Genomic DNA, 19,001 nt, shown 5'->3' with positions numbered 1-19,001 from the left:
ATGCAGGACGCGATTAGATACTCGTCCAGAACATTCAAGCATTTGCCCGATGACGAAGGAACTCCTCATTCAAGTTTTGTCACTGGTACTCATCCACTCGCTTGCATTGTAGTGCATTGTAATGCATTGTAGTGCATTATATGACGAAAGAAAATTCTACTTGTCCAGTTCTATTTCATTTTCAGAAATGGACATTATCCTTGACAGCGACGCGGGTGGTCCAAAGGTTTCGTTTTGCGTTTCATAATCTAGTTTCGTTGTTATAGTTTCGTTATCGCGTAGTTCTGCACTGGTTTTGCTGGCTCGCGAAACTCGAGCATGCTGCAATAAACAGAGAATTACACTTCCGTGTGATGTCGCGGGATTCCCGAACAGTCTCCGTCACTTGACCAAACAACAACTGCAGCGGTGAACCCACCGTTCTGTCATGGCACGGTATCTCCCTGGCTGGGCGTTTCTTCGTTTTTTGCAAAGTGCTGTACCGCCGCCAGTCGGGCGCCGTTTTACTTAGTGACGGCCGGAAAAAGCGATGATGGCTTATGCAACGTCGCCACTCCCCGGTTGGGTTTGAATTGCGTTAGAGGTATTCGGACCCTTCAGATGCAATTTTCTCCTAACTTGTTTTCATCTTGGCACGGAACGAGTGCTGCGAGTTTTCTGGAATAGTATTTAAACAGCCCATGTCGAGTTAGTATTTGCCTTTAGTGTCCCTTTAAATGACGGCGAAGAGCACGAATTGCACCTTTGTTAGATGCCTTAAAAAATACACCTGTGGTTGTTGTAGTTGTAACATTTTATTTTTAATATATGATCGCTCCTTGACCAAAGTCATATTCACCGGCTTTTCGCACTCAGTAAACCGGTAGCGAGTGGCTTTGATGTAAGTAATCGCGTCGAGTAGCTGAACAAGATGAATAGTAAGAGAATTCACTCCCTCGTGAGCTCCTCGTGTTCGTAGTGCAAGACGCGCTTCCGGAACTAGCCGCGTAATGATCAAGACTGCTTAACGCATCATGTTCCTTTTTTGCGATGTACATAAAACTCTAAGGTGCTTTGAGACCCCTACGCCTGTGGTGGTCGCAGTATACTCTGCATCAGAAATTGGCCCATTTAAGGACGGGCCACGACGTCCATCGGCCTATAATTGCAAAGGCCCACGGTGCAAGATAAGCTTTAACAGAAACACTCCCTCGGCTTCCGCTGCACTGTTTGAGTCACTGCCAACGGTGCCGTTATAGTTGTAGGTCACTGTGCAGATGAGAGGCGAAAACTGGCACCCACCCGAAAGTAGAACAAAGCCAGAAAGGAAACCCCTGTAAGGTTTGTTTGTAGCTTCGAGCTACTGTCAGTTGGAAGACAAGTTTTCCGTTTCTTGGAACCTTCTCCACTTTGAGGGTTCTCGCTGGCCTTACTTGCGCTTCGAGTTGTCGAATTATTGTGTCTCGCCCTACAAATCCCCCTTGCCTCCTGGTTAGCTCGGATGACGTAGCGACCGCCCTGGGAAGGCGCTAGTCCCAGGTTTGATCCCGGGACCAGGCCGAATTTCGATTCAACTGCGAAGCTTTCCTTATGAGCAGCCCTTATGGGGTTTCTTTTGCGGTTTCACGCTGTGCAGTCCATGTGGATGCCAATCTTTCCATTTTATGAAACGCCCTGCACTTTGCACATTTCTCTAGAACTGGTTTTCTATCACTTCATAGAGTGTGAGCGTCGCACCACGGCGGTAATTGGCCCTGTTGTTTGAAGAAGCGCCTCGGAGTAAACATTTCCCCGTGACAGCTCCACTTCGCGGTCGCTGCTGCGGATATAGCGGGATTGGACGGTTCCTGCGAAGCGTTCTTCGTCGCATCATTGACTTTATTGCGGGAGAGCATGCTTTACGAAGCACGAGGTTTGCCACATCTGCTTAAAATTTTGGGGACAACTATCCAACGGCGCCCAGTGCTGATCGCGTCGTTGGGTGCTATCGCTAAAGGCTCACTCACACTAGGCCGACTCGACAGTGATTTCGGTCTGCCGACTGTCGGCGACAGCGTTTTTTAGCTTCGTGTCGGCGCCTCTGTCACACTGTATACCTACGCCGAGCTCTCCGCCGATCGTCGGCAGGTTGTCGGCGTCGGTACAGTGTGACATAGGCGCTGACACGAAGGAAAAAAACGCCGTGGCTGACAGCTGACAGACCAAAATCGGTGTCGGGTCGGCCTAGTGTGAGCGAGCCTTAAGGCGACTGCTTATACGTAACAAAACACTGCTCACTAGAATAATCGCAGGAAGTTTTCTCGTGATCTGCGACTCGCAAACGGCAATTCGCAACTTTGCAAATGGGCGCATCTCGCAAGAGGCGTATCAGATACTCCAGCGACATCCCATACACCAGGGAGAGGCCGACGTTGATAACCGAAGGCATTTGCTATGGATCCCGGCACACACTGGAATGAGCACCCCCAACGAAGCGGCTCACGGCGTTGCTCGAGACCTGACTCACCGAGCAGCATCGGAGGAAGAGCCCCCGCGGGGTACTGCAAACGTCTGGGCATGGGAGGATCGTATGACCACTTTTCACGACATCACGGCTCACTACCAATTACAAAGACGCATATACCCATTCCCTCACGCTAGGTTAGACAGGACGCAAGCAGTACACTTCAGACAATTACAAACAGACTCTTACAGAAACCCCAGACTCATGGACGCCATGTATCCAGACATGTACACTACAAACAGATAGATGCACATCGTGTGGCGAGGTTGCCACACTAAATCACATGGTATGGGAGTGTCGGGACCTAACAAACAAGTCGGGCAGTGCCGACACCTCCGTCTCTTCCACCGCCAGCCTCCAGTCACGCTGGATGCCCGCACTGCTCAGCTCTGACCTGACAGCACAACTCTGGGCCGTCCAGCGAGCCGAGGAAGCCGCTTCGAGACAAGGTCTCGGAACCGCGTCCGCGGCGGGAGCCCAGACCCACTAAAAGACGCCGGACTCAAATCTTGCTGATTCGAAATAAAAGTTTACGCTCTATTCTCGGGATAAACTCGCGGGAGCGAAGGAACGGCACATGTCCACGTAACTTCTGTATGGTCACTGCATTCCAAATGAATCGGAGTTTTACTGAGATAGCAACTATGCGGGAAGCTCGAAGCGCCGTTGTTAATCCGCCGTCGGCGTTGTTGTGTTGTCATGGTATGGACGCGCACGCGGAGTGGCTCCAAAAGAGGCGAAGCCAAATGAACGCGCCGTCACCCTCCACTCAATCGGCTCTGCCATGGCTATGGCAGCGTTCTGGCTTCCACTGCTAGCACGAGTGCTCTGCGCACGTACATTGGCGTCCCTGCTGAGCAGCTCTGCGCAACCCACACTGTGGTGCATGCACTGGTCTGAGCGGAACGGACGGTGAGCGTTAAGCTAAATCTATTTAATCCTTTCTTAGAGGGTTTACGAATGGCAATGGTTTTTCCTTTGGTCTCATCTCGTGCACAATCGATATGCGACGCCTGCTTCGCCGTTGTGGGTTTCTTTCATCGCGTCCGCTTCCTATGGTGCCTTCAACGCAACGCTAAACCTTAATGTCTTGTTCGGTGCGTGGTCTTCGGCGTAAATGCCTTTTTTTTTTACAACCTTCACACATTTGGCAGAAAAAAACATTGCTATGTATAAGCTGGTTAATTACAATGGCTGGACACAGTTCTAGCACAGAGGGAGATTATTGTGTTGGACTTATTTTCCGCAAAAATTTAACTTTCTTCAAGATGCTGTTCAGTCAGGTCAGTGGGACAGCACTGAAGTAGTCTCACAGTGCGCCCGCTAGTGGTCTGCTAGCCGCCTCCACGATCATCACGCAAACCAGACGTGAAATCGTATGTTATCGTCTGTCTTCGGACACCACTGCCTCAATCCCCGCATCTCAGTCAGCTTTCGTTAATTGCATTAGACGAGATCTACCGCACATGAAACACATCTTATTTCTCTGTATCTCAATACAAATTAAAATCAAATTATGGGGTTTTACGTGCCAAAACCACTTTCTGATTATGAGGCACGCCGTAGTGGAGGACTCCGGAAATTTCGACCACCTGGGGTTCTTTAACGTGCACCTAAATCTAAGCGCACGGGTGTTTTCGCATTTCGCCCCCATCGAAATGCGGCCGCCGTGGCCGGGATTCGATCCCGCGACCTCGTGCTCAGCAGCCCAACACCATAGCCACTGAGCAACCACGGCGGGTTGCAATACAAAAAACCAGAAAAGTTTTATGATTCGATGACGCCACTTGAAAGACTACGCCCTCAGCCACTTGGAACTTTCTTGGTCCGCGGTACGTTGAAAAATGCTGGCGTCCAAGAAAATTCTGCGGCTACCTTATAATGAATAGTTGTTGGCACCATACCAATTATTCACGTGATTACATCAACATCTTCAAGCAACACTAATTTGGGGGCCAGACAGCACCGTTTCACAACGGGAAGAGCAGTTCTAATTATCTAGGTTTCAAACAGCAGAGCGAGTCGAGGGGACAGTGTGCTATGAATATTTTTTATATGGTTATTCATCGCTCTTTGCACTCAAAGTTGTTGTCACATCGATCTGAAGAACAATGCGTGACACTGTTACTAAGCCTGACGACATCAACGCTTGTTTAAACGCTACACAGAATATTTGACGTATCACCGCATGGGCCGATGTGTTATAGATGTGTTTCGCAGACGTGAACTTACAAGAAAGGTTTTCTCGTGTTTAAGAAATAACTCATTTTCTGTAAGTTCTGTCGCCTGTTTTACTTTTCTTGAACAAAGCAACGGCATTTCTTGATCATTCTTGGCCCGACCACCAAGGTAGTTCTTTCGTCTTTATAAGATGTTTCTTTTTTGCGAAGAATTTCCAATTTATCATTTTATTCCGGAAACACTGTTCAACGTATGTCGGTTCCTGCCCGCCGTGGTAGCTTAAGGGCTATGGCGTTGCGCTGCTAAGCATGAAGTCGCGGGATCGAATCCCGGTCGCGGCGGCCGCATTTCGATGGGAGGCGAAATGCAAAAACTCCCGTGACCCGTGCACTATAGGGCACGTCAAAGATCCCCTGGTGGTCATAATTAATCCGGAGTCTTCCACTACGGCGTGCCTCGTAATCAAATCGTAGTTCTGGCACGTAAAACCCCAGAATTTAATTTGTATGTCAGTTCAAGGAAAACAACTTATCCTTTAATTTGGCATCTACCAGCTCAAGTGAATTTTGTCTCATAGCCGTAAGCGTACGTCAGTAAAACATCCACTCTCTCTTTACAGCGAAGCTGTTAAGGGTTACTTTCCCCACTATCGCGTCCGCGTGTAGAAAAGAAATTCCGAAAATAGTGCAATACCGGACCGACCCGCGGTGGAAGTGAAGCAAGCGTTAAGCACTCTCCATACGTGGGTCGATCCCGAAGATAGTGCAATACCGGGCCGACTCGCTGTGGAGGTGCAGTTCGCCATTAAGAGGCACACATACACAGCTTCGCTGGTCATCCTTCTTCACAGAGTGGATGGGCACTGAATTTCTTTTTTTTTTTGAGCCCGCCTGCCCGTGTCAGATTTACTTGCAGCATTTAAATTGTGGAATAAAGTGTATTTCAGTGATTAGGCCTACTATATATTACTTGGCATAACTTGTAGTAAAACGAATCGGACTGCTAGGTGATGTCTAGACCTTAAACCGAGATTTAAAATATATAAATAAATAAATAATACGAATGCAGCAAATCTGAAAGAATCGAGAACTATAAAGTCACACAAATGTATTTTTTGCCACTTCAGGATCATTTTTCTTCCACATTTCAAGGATCTTGCATGCCTAAATATTCTAATGTACTATTTTGGCATAGTACTGCGAAGAATCGTAACAAAAGTGAAGCAATCTGAAGTTCTTAGATAAAAAATATATGTAAAATGCCTCAAATTGGCTTTTTCCTATTCGCGTTATGTAAATGCCAGTATAACCCGCCGCGGTTGCTCCGGGGCTATGGTGTTAGGCTGCTGAGCACGAGGTCGCGGGATCGAATCCCGGCCACGGCGCCGCATTTCGATGGGGGCGAAATGCGAAAACACCCGTGTACTTAGATTTAGGTGCACGTTAAAGGTCCCCGGGTGGTCGAAATTTCCGGAGTCCTCCACTACGGCGTGCCTCATAATCAAAAAGTGGTTTTGGCACGTAAAACCCCATAATTTTTTTTAAAATATCAGTGTAGAAATAAAGTTGCGGTATATAAAGGAGCGCATAGTAAATTACAACCCTTCTGTGTTAATGAGACAAGTTTGCCCGCTTTCACTAAACTAAGCTTCATTTTGGTGCGACACCTTCCTTTAAATTACGTCTTGCTTTTACGGGTGCAGTTCAAGTGGCGCTGAGGCGGGTATTTTCGTTTGTTTTTTCGAAAAAAAAAAATAAATGTTTTGGGAATGCATTTTTTGAGACCCGCTAACCGCATGCCCACAATTCAAAAAATAAAATCGGAGAGGTTTTTTTCCCCGTGCAATGATCCCGTGCAATTTTTCGTGCAATGATCGTACTTCAGTTTATCCGCTTCGTGATAACGTCGCATCTGTTTCCCCTCTTCATTGACAACGCCGTGAATTACCCAACCCGCTTTCGCCTATTTCGTATGCGATGCTGATGACACACGGACGCGTTAGTTGCCGACGTCAATCGCGCTCAACGCGAAGGCGTGCTAGCTGCAAGTCCTAACGGCAGTTGCGCACACAGTACATTTATCGAAAGCCGTTCTGCGCACTCCGCCGTTCGAAGTTGTTTCGCGCCAGAGGAGACTCTGTGCTCCGGGAGAGGGAGTATGTCGGTTCCTTTAACATATGTCGGCTTATGTCGGTTTAACAGTATGTCGGCTTTAACGTCCCTCTCGCCCGTCGGCCTAGCTTCTTCGACCTCCTGCGGTCTACGTCTTCAGTTGACCTGCCCATCTGAGAGCTCGGACTTAAGGCACATCCGCAATAGCGGAAAAACGCGCGGTGCGCGTTGCAGGTCGCAGAAAGCGCGCCGCGGGAACGGAAGAGCGGCAGCGTCCTGCAGTTGAGCGAGTACGTCTCGGAGCTGCCATGTTGTGGCCTGCCGCGTTCCAATGAAAGGCGGCGGGTTCATTCACGTGGGCAAGCGCCCCAAAAAACTGTCGGCCTCTCTCCATCGCTGATCTCATTCTCGTTTGTGACGGCGGAGAGTGAAACCGTCGTGTGACGGCCGCTGCGGGAGAGACGCCGGCAAGCGTGGCCATATACGAACATAGGGACGTTTTTCCGTTGCTTTGACCGTTCCTTTACGTGCTTGGTGACAGTCGGCGCCACCTCTTAGCCTTGATTCTTCGCCTCTCGGAATTACAGAAGCTGTCGCGCTCGAGCTTTCGTGCCGCGACGTACCATACAGTGATTTAAGTTCGCGTATGAATTCTCCGATACGTCTAACTCTGTTAACGGAATGAAAAACGGTACTGTTGTCTTCGCGAGATGCGCAGAGCATCTGAAGTACCGAGACGCATAGGTAAAGATTCAAGCTTTTCGTCATCATGCGTTGACATGGCGACAACCACGGCGTGTTGTCAACAGTGTCGGCATGGCGGTGGGGAAGTTTAGCTGCACGGCCAGCGGATGGGCTCCCTGTCAAACTGTGGCCCTTACGTGTCACGCGTAGTGATTTACTACGCTTTTCACGCGCACTACTGTCCACTTCAAGGCTCGCTGCGAGCGCACCTTGTGTGGGATGGCGAAAATGGCAGGCACAATGCCGCTCTGTTGCGGCGTCTTCGCTGGGAGTTTTACTCACCTGCTGCGCTACCGTGTGCGTCGTGTTGGCTGAAGCGTTTACCGCCCCTTTAGCGGTGCCTTTGGAGCGGTGGATGAGGCCGAATGCCAGCGTAGTGACGATGCTCACGACTACTGCCACTGTGACCGCCAGAAGGAGCACTTTACCGTTGGAGCCAGACCCTGGCTGCGGCTGCAATGGGGTCGTCGAGAAGCCTGAGTCCGAATCGTCATCATCGGTGTCCATCACAGTGGGAACAAATCGCGTCCTCATCTTCGCGTGAAGGTCCCTGCCGGTGTATTGCTGCCAAGCGTTTTACCAGTGCTCTCTCGGACTGGCCTGCCCTTAGTCAAGCCACGGCCAGCGACTTTACCGGTGATTGAGGTGATGATGAGGGTTGCTGGGGCGTATTGCTTGGCCCCTTCATAGCGGGCTGGCGCGCAAGCCATAACGTGACGAAAACTCCGAACACAAGTGCCTCCCAGCGGAAGCGAATCGCAGGTGACCGCTCATTCATATAAACGTCGCCAAATGCCATTCTGCCATTTTGAGTGGAGCATAACAGTAACCTTCTTCTGTATCATGGAGGGATTGGTTACCATGGGGCCTTTTTCTTTTCTTTTTTTGAGGTCACGACACTTGTAATTTTTTTCTGTGCTTTTATCAGTGTTCCTGCTTTTATTATTATTAGTAAATAATTAGTATTAAAACATTAAAATATTAGTATTTTATTATATTAGTGTTATTATTAGTAAATAAAGCATGCACTACATATGCAAAAACGAATGTCCCGGCGGCTGGTAGTGTGTTTTGACTTGATTTGCTGCCGCAGCTTGTGGTGATGCGGTGCGATTCTACGGATGTGTTTACAAAAGGTGGTTGTGTAGGTGAAATTATCGTCCTCGCCGCTGCTGTCAAGGGTCATTCTGTGGCGGGGATCAGTGTACGAAATTGCTCGCACTGGCCGCGTTCGTAGTTGTTGTTGTTGTTGTTGTCCTGAGTGGCCGTGGCACATACCCACAGTGGGGGATTGGCCAAGAATCGGGCGGTTTAATTAGGTGCCTAAAATAATAATGATAACAAGGGAGTTAATAATTTGGGCGTGTGAGTTTAAAAGTAAACGTTTTGTGTTTGGAGAAAAAAAGAAATAATCAGATGAAGTTGCTCGGGTAACTTCGTTTTCGTTTCTTTGTTGCGGAAATGGCGAGGTATATTTATGCAGGAGCCAAGGAATCGCAGCTGCTTGTAGACAGACATCTAATGAACGCCCATGGTATTCAGGGCATCCTCACTTTCTTGTGTGCCCTAGATTTAGTGTGTGTAGAGTGCGGGACGTAATCTTCTTTTGATTCGTTCTTCCGCAGCAGAAAAAAAAAATGAAAGCATTTTAAACTGCTTGCATGCATTGACGTTGACACCGGTACATTGTTGCGATGATGATGGTCTTTATCTCTGTCGCCCGTACCCACCAAGAGTGATAGGCTGTTAAAATACCGCCCATCTTTATCGCCTCTTACCGCAGGTGACTTGTTCTAAAGGTCTTCGTGAATCTCAAGGTGCGCAATCACATTATTCACTTTTAAGAGAGAAGGTAGCTTTCTTTATCAGAGTACTAAAGTTTGACATGTTCTTTAATCGGTAGACGCGCTTATCATTGTAATTTGCCCTTCTTCACAGTCACACTGATTATGCTATTATCGCTTGGGGACAATCGTCACACCTCTCATATTCAGTACGTTCAGAACCAAGCCATTCGTATCATCACTAACGCGAGCGTTGCCCAAGTCAAACCCGCATTTCTCGCAGTATGCACATACTCATACACAATAACGCCATCTGTTGGTCATGGCTTGAGACATTTGTCGGCTATTACGCCGTCCTGTGCTGTTGTCGCTTCACACCGGAAATGACGCACTAAACAACATGGCTATTGAGGCTGTGAACGAAGTTGTGGAACAGCGCATTGTCATGAACTTTCTCACCAACAAAGACCTAAAACCGACTGAAATTCACACTAGACTTGAAGCTCAGCATGGTGACCAGATGTTAAGCTGCAGCGCAGTTTTGAGTGGTGGGTACGGTTTCGAAACGCCTGGACGTCAGCCAAAGACGATCCCAGATGAGAAAGCCCGTCGTCAGCGAAACTCGCGGCGAGATTTTTTTTCTTTTTTTCTGTTGAATGTGGCATCATGATGTGGAACAATGTGGCTGCGGCCTTGCTCCTACGGAATATCATTCCTTAGGAACATTGGAAGAGTTCCTGGGTGGCCGAAACTTCAGCAGTGACGATGATGTCACGCGGGCTGTCCGTTCATGGAGCCTGCGACGCGAAGAGAACTCTTTCAGTGCTGCTGCCGCCCATGTACTTCTGAAGCGCTGGCGTCAGTTTCAAGGAGAATTTCAAGGAAGAAATGGGACCACTCCCACATGCCTAAACATGTTTTGCTATCCAGAAAAAAAAAAAATCAATTCGGGTTTCAATTGAGCATACCGCGTGGCTCGTCCGTTTCTTATAATAAATTCCGACAACGGTGAATTGTAAACAGTATTTTACATTTTCGATTAACGAATTGAATATTGTCATGTTTGATTTTGTCCTCGAATCGAACAGTCACGTTTTGAAACTCCCCCCTATATTTTTAGAATACTTCACGTTGTCGGCTGTGCACTATAGAAGATGAAATTCAAGCACAAATGCAGTAACTGTCATATTATCTGCAGTTGACAATCTACTACGCTCAGACAACCGGACTTTTCCCGCTAAACACGATCACTCGCATCAAAATGTTTAGACATGGCTTTCAGCAATGGCTATTGTTTCGTGCTGCTTATGGTACAGCATCCGTCTCCTCTCGTCGGATTAAATCTAAATACGTTTGATCGCAGCATATTTTATGCAGTGGTGGCGCCATCTGCCGCGACCATTCGAACTAAAGAAGTGCCCCCCTAGTTTTTTTTTTTTTTCACTGTGCCGTGATCGCAGACGATACGCATTCTCGTATAGTCGCGAAAGTATACGCAGATATATCACTCGACCCACTAGGTTGCCTTTGTAGACATTGTGTGATAATGCGTGCATGACCGTTTGATGCTCTTAAGAACCCCGAGTTTTCGAACTATCTGCCTTGTTGTGTCTAATGCTCCATTTCTGTTTGACTAAAGCATGCTTTGTAATGTGCAGGGTAATGGCAGACACTTTCTGTTGTAAATACCAGGATGGGAAAAATATGTGATATTAATGGTCACAAGGATGTACATCATTCGCGAAGTATTCGAAACATCTTCGATATTCGATTTGGTACGCTTCTGGCACTACTCGTTTCTTATTCCATTCTGTCTCGAAAACTTCTATTCGAACTCCCTTGCAATTTAGCACTGATCTTCTACAAGGCCCTTATGGATCAACTTTCATGCGCATCTATTGATAGTAATTTATTGATAAATAATAACCACTTGGTTCGCTGCCGAGCTGTTCTTACTCCCGAAAATGCGGAATAATTAGGGAAAGATGACTTTGGTATTTAAGGAAGTCATTTACCAGATGCACTGTCATTCCAGTCACAGTTAAATTGTCCCTTGTTGTTTCTATTTGTATTTCTCTTAGCTTGTTCGATGTTGTAAGTTGATCGTACTGTATTTGTTCCTTACTTTTGCATTGGTTATGACTATTGGGCTGTGCGGGCCCAATAGTCACATTGACTATGCGGGCTGTGCGTACGTTGGGGAGTAACTATATCATCGCAGCGAATTAGTCCAGAACCGGAAGAATAGCCGTAAGTGTCGATTATTAAGTATTTCGCAATGAACTCGAAACCGATAATCACCATCCTTCTATGCGGCCTTCGATTTTTCACCCAGAGAATAAGCGCTGCTTCAAACTCCATTTCGGTCAGCTTGGTCTGGTCCGTCCTTGTGTTGTTCTGGCGCCCGCCGATTGATTAACCTACAGTTGTTGGTATGTGACAACGTTTGCAGTTATATCAACTCTGAATCGTAGTCTCGTCTCGCAATTTCATCGTCAGGGGTGTTAGCCTGTGCGGCGCAAAAAAATCGCTGCGCTGATTTGACTGTTCGTTTAATTTCTCTATTTTAACTTGTCATGAGGATTCCAAGTTCAGTTTCGTGCACTTCAATGCTATTTTACTTTGTTTCTAGTCGTGTACATATATTCGCCATTTCGAATACTAATCAAATACTCACTGGTATTCGATTCGTTTCCTTAGAATTTTGCAGCCTCGAGGGAAAGGGAACGATGAACTTATTTTCTTGTACGCCCACCAGTTTGGTCACATGGACTGCAGCATGTTTTAAATAGGATTAAAAAAACTGAGAACTGTTGCAAATGATTCTGCGGTGGTTGCGCCACAGGTGTCAGCTTTTGAGCGGACGCACGGGGCAGATAACCTTGGATCAATCATTTCTAGTTGTTCAAAGAATGTCTCACATTTAGGCATTCTGCAGATGTACGAATTCATTATTCCGTTTTAATATTCGGCCACTCTCGCCACGTTTCAATGGGTTGCCGTAGCCTTACATTTGTCTAGTTTAACGATGACTACACTGTACGCGTGCATCTGCTGACGTGTTTCTTTCGTGTCTAATTACTCGCATTGTTGTGTTGCCTCATACAGCTGAAAGCAGCTAACTTCTTGCTCATTCGCAGGCTCCCCAGTTGTCAGGACGTCTAATTGCGAATGTATTACACACATGTTAAATAAATATAAGCCTTACTTTTTTTTTCTTTCACCAAACGGGCATCGCGCATAACTTCATAATTCCTTTTGTTTACAAATGAGGAAATATTAGATTCGTGATTCGAAATTTGGAGGTTTATTTTCTTGAATATTCGTATTTGATTTCATTCGGAAATTTCATTACGATGGAATAGGATAGGATACCCTTCTACGATGGCGCGTACCCACTTCCGGGTATTGGCCAAGATTTGGATGGAATGACGGAGATGCTGGTGAAGAAACATTTATTGTAGGTCCGGCGAGGACGCGAACTCGTCGCGCACCCGGCTAGTCCCACGTCGGGACCGGCAGGTCTAATGCGAAAATTGGTACAACACTCCTTTTTGTTCCCCCCCCCCTTTTTTTTTCATCCTATCGAATTCGCTTTCTTTTTGTTACTCTGTGCCGACTGCTGTAAAACGCCGCAGTGCCTATTTTCTTAATATATTGTTTTCGTTCATTAAGGACTGTATTTTCCTGTAATAATGTTTATTACTGCTAGTGCCGTGCCTTTATTATTTTTTTTCCTCTCGTGTCGTACGCTTCTTAGCCATAGCCGCGTGGTCCTTGACCAGACTCGCGTGGCTGGGTGCGTGCCAGCGCTCGAATTCGGCAGCTGCTGGGGCAGAGGACCTAGTGGCGGGAAGGACAGTCGTCTCGACATCCGGCGGGCGTTGTCGCTGGCCAGGCTAACGACAGTGGTCTGAGGAACTTCCGACGGCGTGACGCCTACAGCTGCGTGTGTGGTTTGACGCCCCGTTAACCTTGTCCTTAGGTAAAATGTTGTTCATCCTTCCGGCTTCGTGCCAACTACTACCGTTGCTTTGGGCGCGAACGGTGTATGGGTGTCTGTGCGCAATTGTGCCGTCATGTAGTCTACGTAGTTTAGCGGTCGCCTTGGCGGTTCTAATCTTGCGAAACGATTTCAGTGCGTTTCGGTATTGTTTGTTTAACCGTTACATTTATTTTCCGCCACGTCGTGCGCCGAGTTTGTTGGACGGAATGTGTGGCAATTTATCGTGTTGCGTATGGCGATTCTGTCGCGTAATCTGTGGCTATGCTTTCGGCGTATGCGCACCAAGCATTGTACCGAAGCGTAAACGACGTGAGCTGCCTTCTTGCGTTCCCGATGTTGTTTGCAATGTGTGGTTTCGCGTTAGCGCTGGCAGGTTTTGAGCCGTCGCGCTACTTCTCGTGGGCGCGATATTTGCTGTTCCTTTCTCTTGAATGTTAACCATCTGACAGTGACTAGCGTTGGCTTCTTCGTATAGGCACTGGTCCTCAGGCGTAGTATAGGGAAGGCGTTGTTAGTTTATTCGGAGTGGTACTTACTGCTTACCTGGCCACACAGACACGGTAACTGCACAGTGACGGGCACACAGCTAAGCGCTAGTGACCCGTCATGGTAGTTTAGCAGCTATGGCGTGGCGCTGCTAAGCACGAGGTCGCGGGATCGAAACAAGGAGCGACGACATGGGCGCGGGCATGCACCTGAATATTTTTGGGAATCATGTGCCGATTAAATATGCCAGATAAAAGAAAGGAGCAAGAAAATTCTCCTAAAAGTGGGGTGACAAACATAAAACCGGTCAGTTTGCGTGAAATTTGCTCATAATGCAAACTAGAAAAAGTGCGAAACTCGAGAAAGATGATCTTGCTGCCGAAGTGTTAGTGCTCTCATAACCCTTGCGAGCTCCCTGCTGCAGACTGGCGTTCCCTGCTTCACTCTGATGACCAGATTTTGCTTCAGCTGTGTTTTCCGAACATTCTTCCGATTCTTATCTGGCCTGTCATGGTTGCTTAGAGCGAATCAACTCCCTAGTTGGAAGGACGCCCAGCTGATGCATCATTTACTCGTGAAGCTTCTGGAGCCTTTGTTGAGCCGCAGTGTCACTTTAAAAGTGTGCGTCAATTCGGATTTGCGGTGGTGAAAATTGGAGAAGAGCGGGTGCTGGCTAAGTTTGGGTTATACAATAATGCGCGCTTGTTTTGCACCAGAATTCATCTGGGTGACAGTTAAGTTACTGGAGGACGGAGGCTCCCTCCTCTCCCACTTCCTCACGTTACGCCTGTCACAAGACTCCAGCTTCTGCTGCGAAATTTCTCATCGCCCGTGTCGACGCCCTCGACTCCGTTTGCCCATCCTTGGCAGCCATTAGGTTACATAAATGGTCTATTAACCACCTCTTAATATGATTCAGTGGGGGAACTGTTACGTAGATAAAATGCTAAAATGTGCGATATCTGCTACATGCGGCTACAAAGGCCTGATCTTGGCAAAACTTGCACCATGTCTGCTCTAAAAGAGGTTCCAGAGGTTTCCGTATTGGTCTTCCGGTAGCGATTGTGAAATCGAAACCGCAACTTAAGCTCCATGTTAGTCCGTGTATGGCGGCGCGTCAATATGTCCGGTTACAAATCGGCAGCCGTTATGTTCGCTGGGCCTGGGTCGGCAACACAAACGAACAAAGCGGGCTGTCGCTTTGTTGGTTTGTTCGGGAAACAAATTTTTACTTGTTGCAATAAGTTGTAATTTATCTGCTTGTTGCTACTTGCTTTCTAGACTTCTGCTAGATAACACAGTGCACAAATACTTTCGGTGTCTCCAACGGCGTGTTTGAATACAACTTGGACAAGGTCTTCTTTGGGGAGTTCAGGCCTACTTGGGGCTTGTGGGATCTGGGCACTTAACCACTATCGCTTCAAGTTAGACGATTTGAAGTCTTCTAGTGCACGTAGGACAGCGGAAAAAAAAAGCTTTAAAATGAAGCCTGAAACAAACCAGGAGTGCCAACTTGGCGTAGAGATGATTAGTGAAAAAAGTCGGAATGTAACACAGGTGCCCCCGTCTAAAATACAATCAGGACGTTCGGTTTAACTCGACAAAAAAGTGTGACACGATCCCCGAAGATAGTGCAGTCTAAAAATGTGGGTGGATCCCAGAGGTAGCGCAGTTCGATAGAGCAAAATAGCAAAGAAATGTAATGGGTAAGTAAATTGTTCTATGTAAGAGTAAGATGATGCTAAAGCAGGGTAAAGTGGCGTAGAGGAGGAAGTTGAGGCCATTCAACAGCGACTGACTTTGAAGGAAGCAAGACAATGTCTTCTGCATGGGGCTGCTGGTATTCCCCTTTCCCCTCCCGAATATGAAACATGCAAAAACATGGAACGGAAACCGCACGCTATAGAAATGCGCAACGGAAGACTTTGTTTTCTTCGACAGCAACCGCTCTTGAGTCGTCGTGTCTGGACTCTCTCTCTCTCTCTCTCTCTCTCTCTCTCTCTCTCTCTCTCTATCTCTCTCTCTCTCTCTCTCTCTCTCTTTTTAAAGACGAACGTCAGATAGCACCTCTGAAAAACTTGGCCAGAGAAATGCCTGTAGTTGTTCCATCTCGTAAAGTGTATTCCATGTTAGAACTGCGTGATATCAGTTCTCTATAATATCAGTTACACGCATTTACGCTGTAATGTACACTTTCGCGTCATCCTTTTTCTTAAGAGGAAGTGTTACCTCGCGGCCAGCTCCTGCGCAAAGAAAGGAAAAAAGTAAGACAGCTCGAAGTTTACAACTCCGTAACGCTGCACCGAAAACAGATATCGCAGTTTTGTGAAGTGCGTCCGTTACAGCATCTAAGGCGGGCAAATTTGATATATGAAGTTAATTTTCGTGAAATGGTTACTTTGTTTACGAGGATTTTGCAAAAGTCCTACTCACAAATTAATGGTATAGTACTGATGGCCGTAAGATACGTCAATTTCGTCAGCCTTAAATGTATTATCAAGTGCAGGTTACATAATTCTGATATTGTTTTCCATTGCCGATGCAGAGTTGCAAACTTCAGTTTCGTTTTCAAATGTCTGTACACAAAACACCACATTCATCATCAAATGTCTGCGATTTCCAACAATTTTTGAAGAAAGATTGACAACCTAAATAAATGCGCTTCCTTCAGTCACTAGATTTTATCATCTTCTCTCAAATGCAACACGTTTATTCAAAATTCGCGCAGCGGTTGCCGATAAAAACGATTTCTCCGTTCCCATGTATCTAAATAGGATCGCCCGAGCTGAAGCTTCCTCATAACGTTGCGCCATTTATTTTTGTTTGCGTTGCCAATGTACGTACAGGGAGTTCTCGTTTTAGTCTATACAGAATTTTTTTTTAATTAGCTGAGGTTGATATCTGTAATCCTTGAGCTGATTACTCGAAGCGGCAGACATTACTCACGCAAAAAAATCAAAGTTCATAATGAAGTCATTTAAAAAATTGCTAAATAACTTTTAACCAATTACTTTATGACACATGTTGTAATAGTATACGAGTTCTAGCCGGTGATATTGCAAGACATGTCCACTTGGAACGAATTCTAAGGATCGTACGAGTTTCGAGACTCGCGCCGTGAAATTTTCGGTAATCATGCCCTGTATTGTTCCACCACTTACGTCACCATTACGTCACCACTTCCACCATTACGTCACCACTCGCCGTGGTGACGCAATGGCTTTGGCGTTGCACAACTGAGGCCGAGGCCGCGCGATCGAATCCCGACCGTGCCGGCCGCGTTTTGATGTTGGCGATATGTTAAACTGCCGGCGCATTGGTTGCTCGTTAAAGAGGGTCAAAATAATCAGGGGTCCCCACTACGGCGTGCCTCAGCATTTCGTGGTTTTGGCACGTAAAGCTCAGGAATATTAATTAACGGGACTTCCCTTTATGGATTAAAGCACAAAAATTACAAACGCCCATGTTTTTCCTCGCACACTTTGTGAGAATGAATAACTCAAAACTGTCATCTTGTAAATTCGTTCCAAATGGATGCAACTTGAGAACTCGCCGGCTTCAATGCGTAAAGTGCAATATGTGTCGGAAAATAATCAATTGAAAATGTTCATATCAATCTTTGTTAACTAGGTGATTATGTATTTCGATTTCTCGAGCAAGTAATGCCCGGTTCCTTTAGAAATCCAGCTTATGACTGCACTCACGCTGTCTGCCGCAGGCGTCTTTTTTTTTTTTTTTCGTAGTCCAGTATAGGCAGTCGCATAGAAGAGAAGCTGAACCATTCGCAGTGGTGCAGTCGCGATAAGAATCGGCGATCGGCGCCAACGCGTGACACCAGTGAGTCACTGTGTCACCACTTTTTTTCGAACGGAGAAAAATAATTTTTAAAAAAAGAACACGCGCATACACACACACACGCAGTCGCCGACAGCGAGCTGCGCCAAGACGCTGCGATGGCAACAGCCGGCGACGCCGAGAAGGCTGGCTCGTCCAACCCCACCGGCGACGAGGGTCCGTCCAAGGACGTTGAAGGCGGCGGCGACTTGGAGCCTGCCCACAGCGGCACTGCCATCCTGGTCGTGGGCACGTTGCTCGTGCTGACCATCGCCGCCGTCGTAGCGGGACTGTTTTTGGTGTCCGGTAGACAAGGAGACGGCAGCGACAGCGCCGGCAGCACTGCCGCTGCTCCCACCGTCGAAGTCGAGGGTTCGCATAGGATCGAAACAAACGAAACAGTTTCCGCCGAGCCGTCGTCGACACCCGCCGTCGAAGTGAACGGGTAACGCCACGCTGACAGAGAATCGACGAAAAACCTGACGACGCGTCGGAGATCGAAGACGGCGTCACCGGTTCCACAGACAGTGACGACGTGGGCACTAAGTGACTAACCGACCAACGTGCTGGCCGCAGGTCGGACCATATAGAGAGGATCGCAGTCGAGTCGTATTCGCCGCAATAAAAAAAATAGCGCCTCAGTGAGTTGTACCTGCTGTCAAGCGTAGTTAAGCTTAATTGAGCAAGGGAATAAGAGCGCGAGAGGCGGACATGTATTTCGCAACGAACCTCTTACATTCACTTTTGAATTACGACTATTTTAGGTAAACTTTTTCATCCATTATATTTATTTTTTTTCCGTATTGCGGGAGTTGGTGGCCATAATTTATTGCGATTAAAAGGCATTTTACGATAAGTTTCCGAATCGCGTATGTGGTCGATTGTGTTTGAGAACGTGATCTTTATGCATACTGTAGTAGCGTAAAGTATATTTTATTAGCTTTTAGCATGTATAATACCTACATATCCACTGTGTTGGTATTTCAATTGTGTGTAAGCTCTTTTTAGAGTGCAGCTGTGTATAGCTAGGGTACCGCAAAATTTTTGTGTCTACACATAAGAACTGTCATCATCAATGGCTCATAGCCCCGTACGTCAGAGGCTACAAGCACTCGGCAAAGTGAATCCAGCAGTGCTTACATTCTTTCTAGCCACGCGCACAACATACAGAACAGCGAGTCGAAAACTGTCATCATGAGTGGCTCGTGCGCCCAATGGCCCATAGCTCCGTAACGTTCACGGCTGTTCACTTTGCGTGGGTTAGTTGCGATGGCGCTACCCCTGTGGTCGTCGTCGGCGATGTCAGTGTAGATGTGTCGGGACCGAAAAGGGAGTTGTTTACGCGTGTCGTGTTGCAGACACATTGTTTGCGA

General features: G+C 47.1%; 2 protein-coding genes and 1 long non-coding RNA gene across 4 annotated transcripts in view; 2 read left to right on the top strand and 1 right to left on the bottom strand.

Annotated features, from left to right (window-relative positions):
* The window catches only part of LOC135896014 (basic salivary proline-rich protein 3-like), a 40,790-nt gene extending 32,597 nt beyond the window's left edge, over positions 1-8,193 (bottom strand). Inside the window, exon 1 of one of the 2 annotated variants that reach the window (XM_065424461.1) lies at positions 7,801-8,193. In XM_065424461.1, coding sequence (XP_065280533.1) covers positions 7,801-8,052 — 252 coding nt within the window. In that variant the 5' untranslated portion in view covers positions 8,053-8,193. The remainder of the gene's footprint in view (positions 1-7,800) is intronic. The other variant, XM_065424324.1, reaches the window with a different exon arrangement.
* The window catches only part of ssp3 (short spindle 3), a 249,820-nt gene that overhangs the window by 199,440 nt on the left and 31,379 nt on the right, over positions 1-19,001 (top strand). The window lies entirely within an intron of this gene.
* On the top strand, positions 12,827-18,279 carry LOC135897966 (uncharacterized). Its single transcript, XR_010563231.1, has 3 exons — positions 12,827-12,841; positions 13,063-13,287; positions 17,716-18,279. It is a non-coding gene; the product is annotated as an uncharacterized lncRNA (long non-coding RNA).

The sequence above is a fragment of the Dermacentor albipictus genome, chromosome 1 (genome assembly GCF_038994185.2).
Source record: "Dermacentor albipictus isolate Rhodes 1998 colony chromosome 1, USDA_Dalb.pri_finalv2, whole genome shotgun sequence".
Classification (NCBI taxonomy): domain Eukaryota; kingdom Metazoa; phylum Arthropoda; class Arachnida; order Ixodida; family Ixodidae; genus Dermacentor; species Dermacentor albipictus.
The sequence above is the reverse complement of the archived record's forward strand: the minus strand, read 5'-3'. Positions and strand labels throughout refer to the sequence as shown.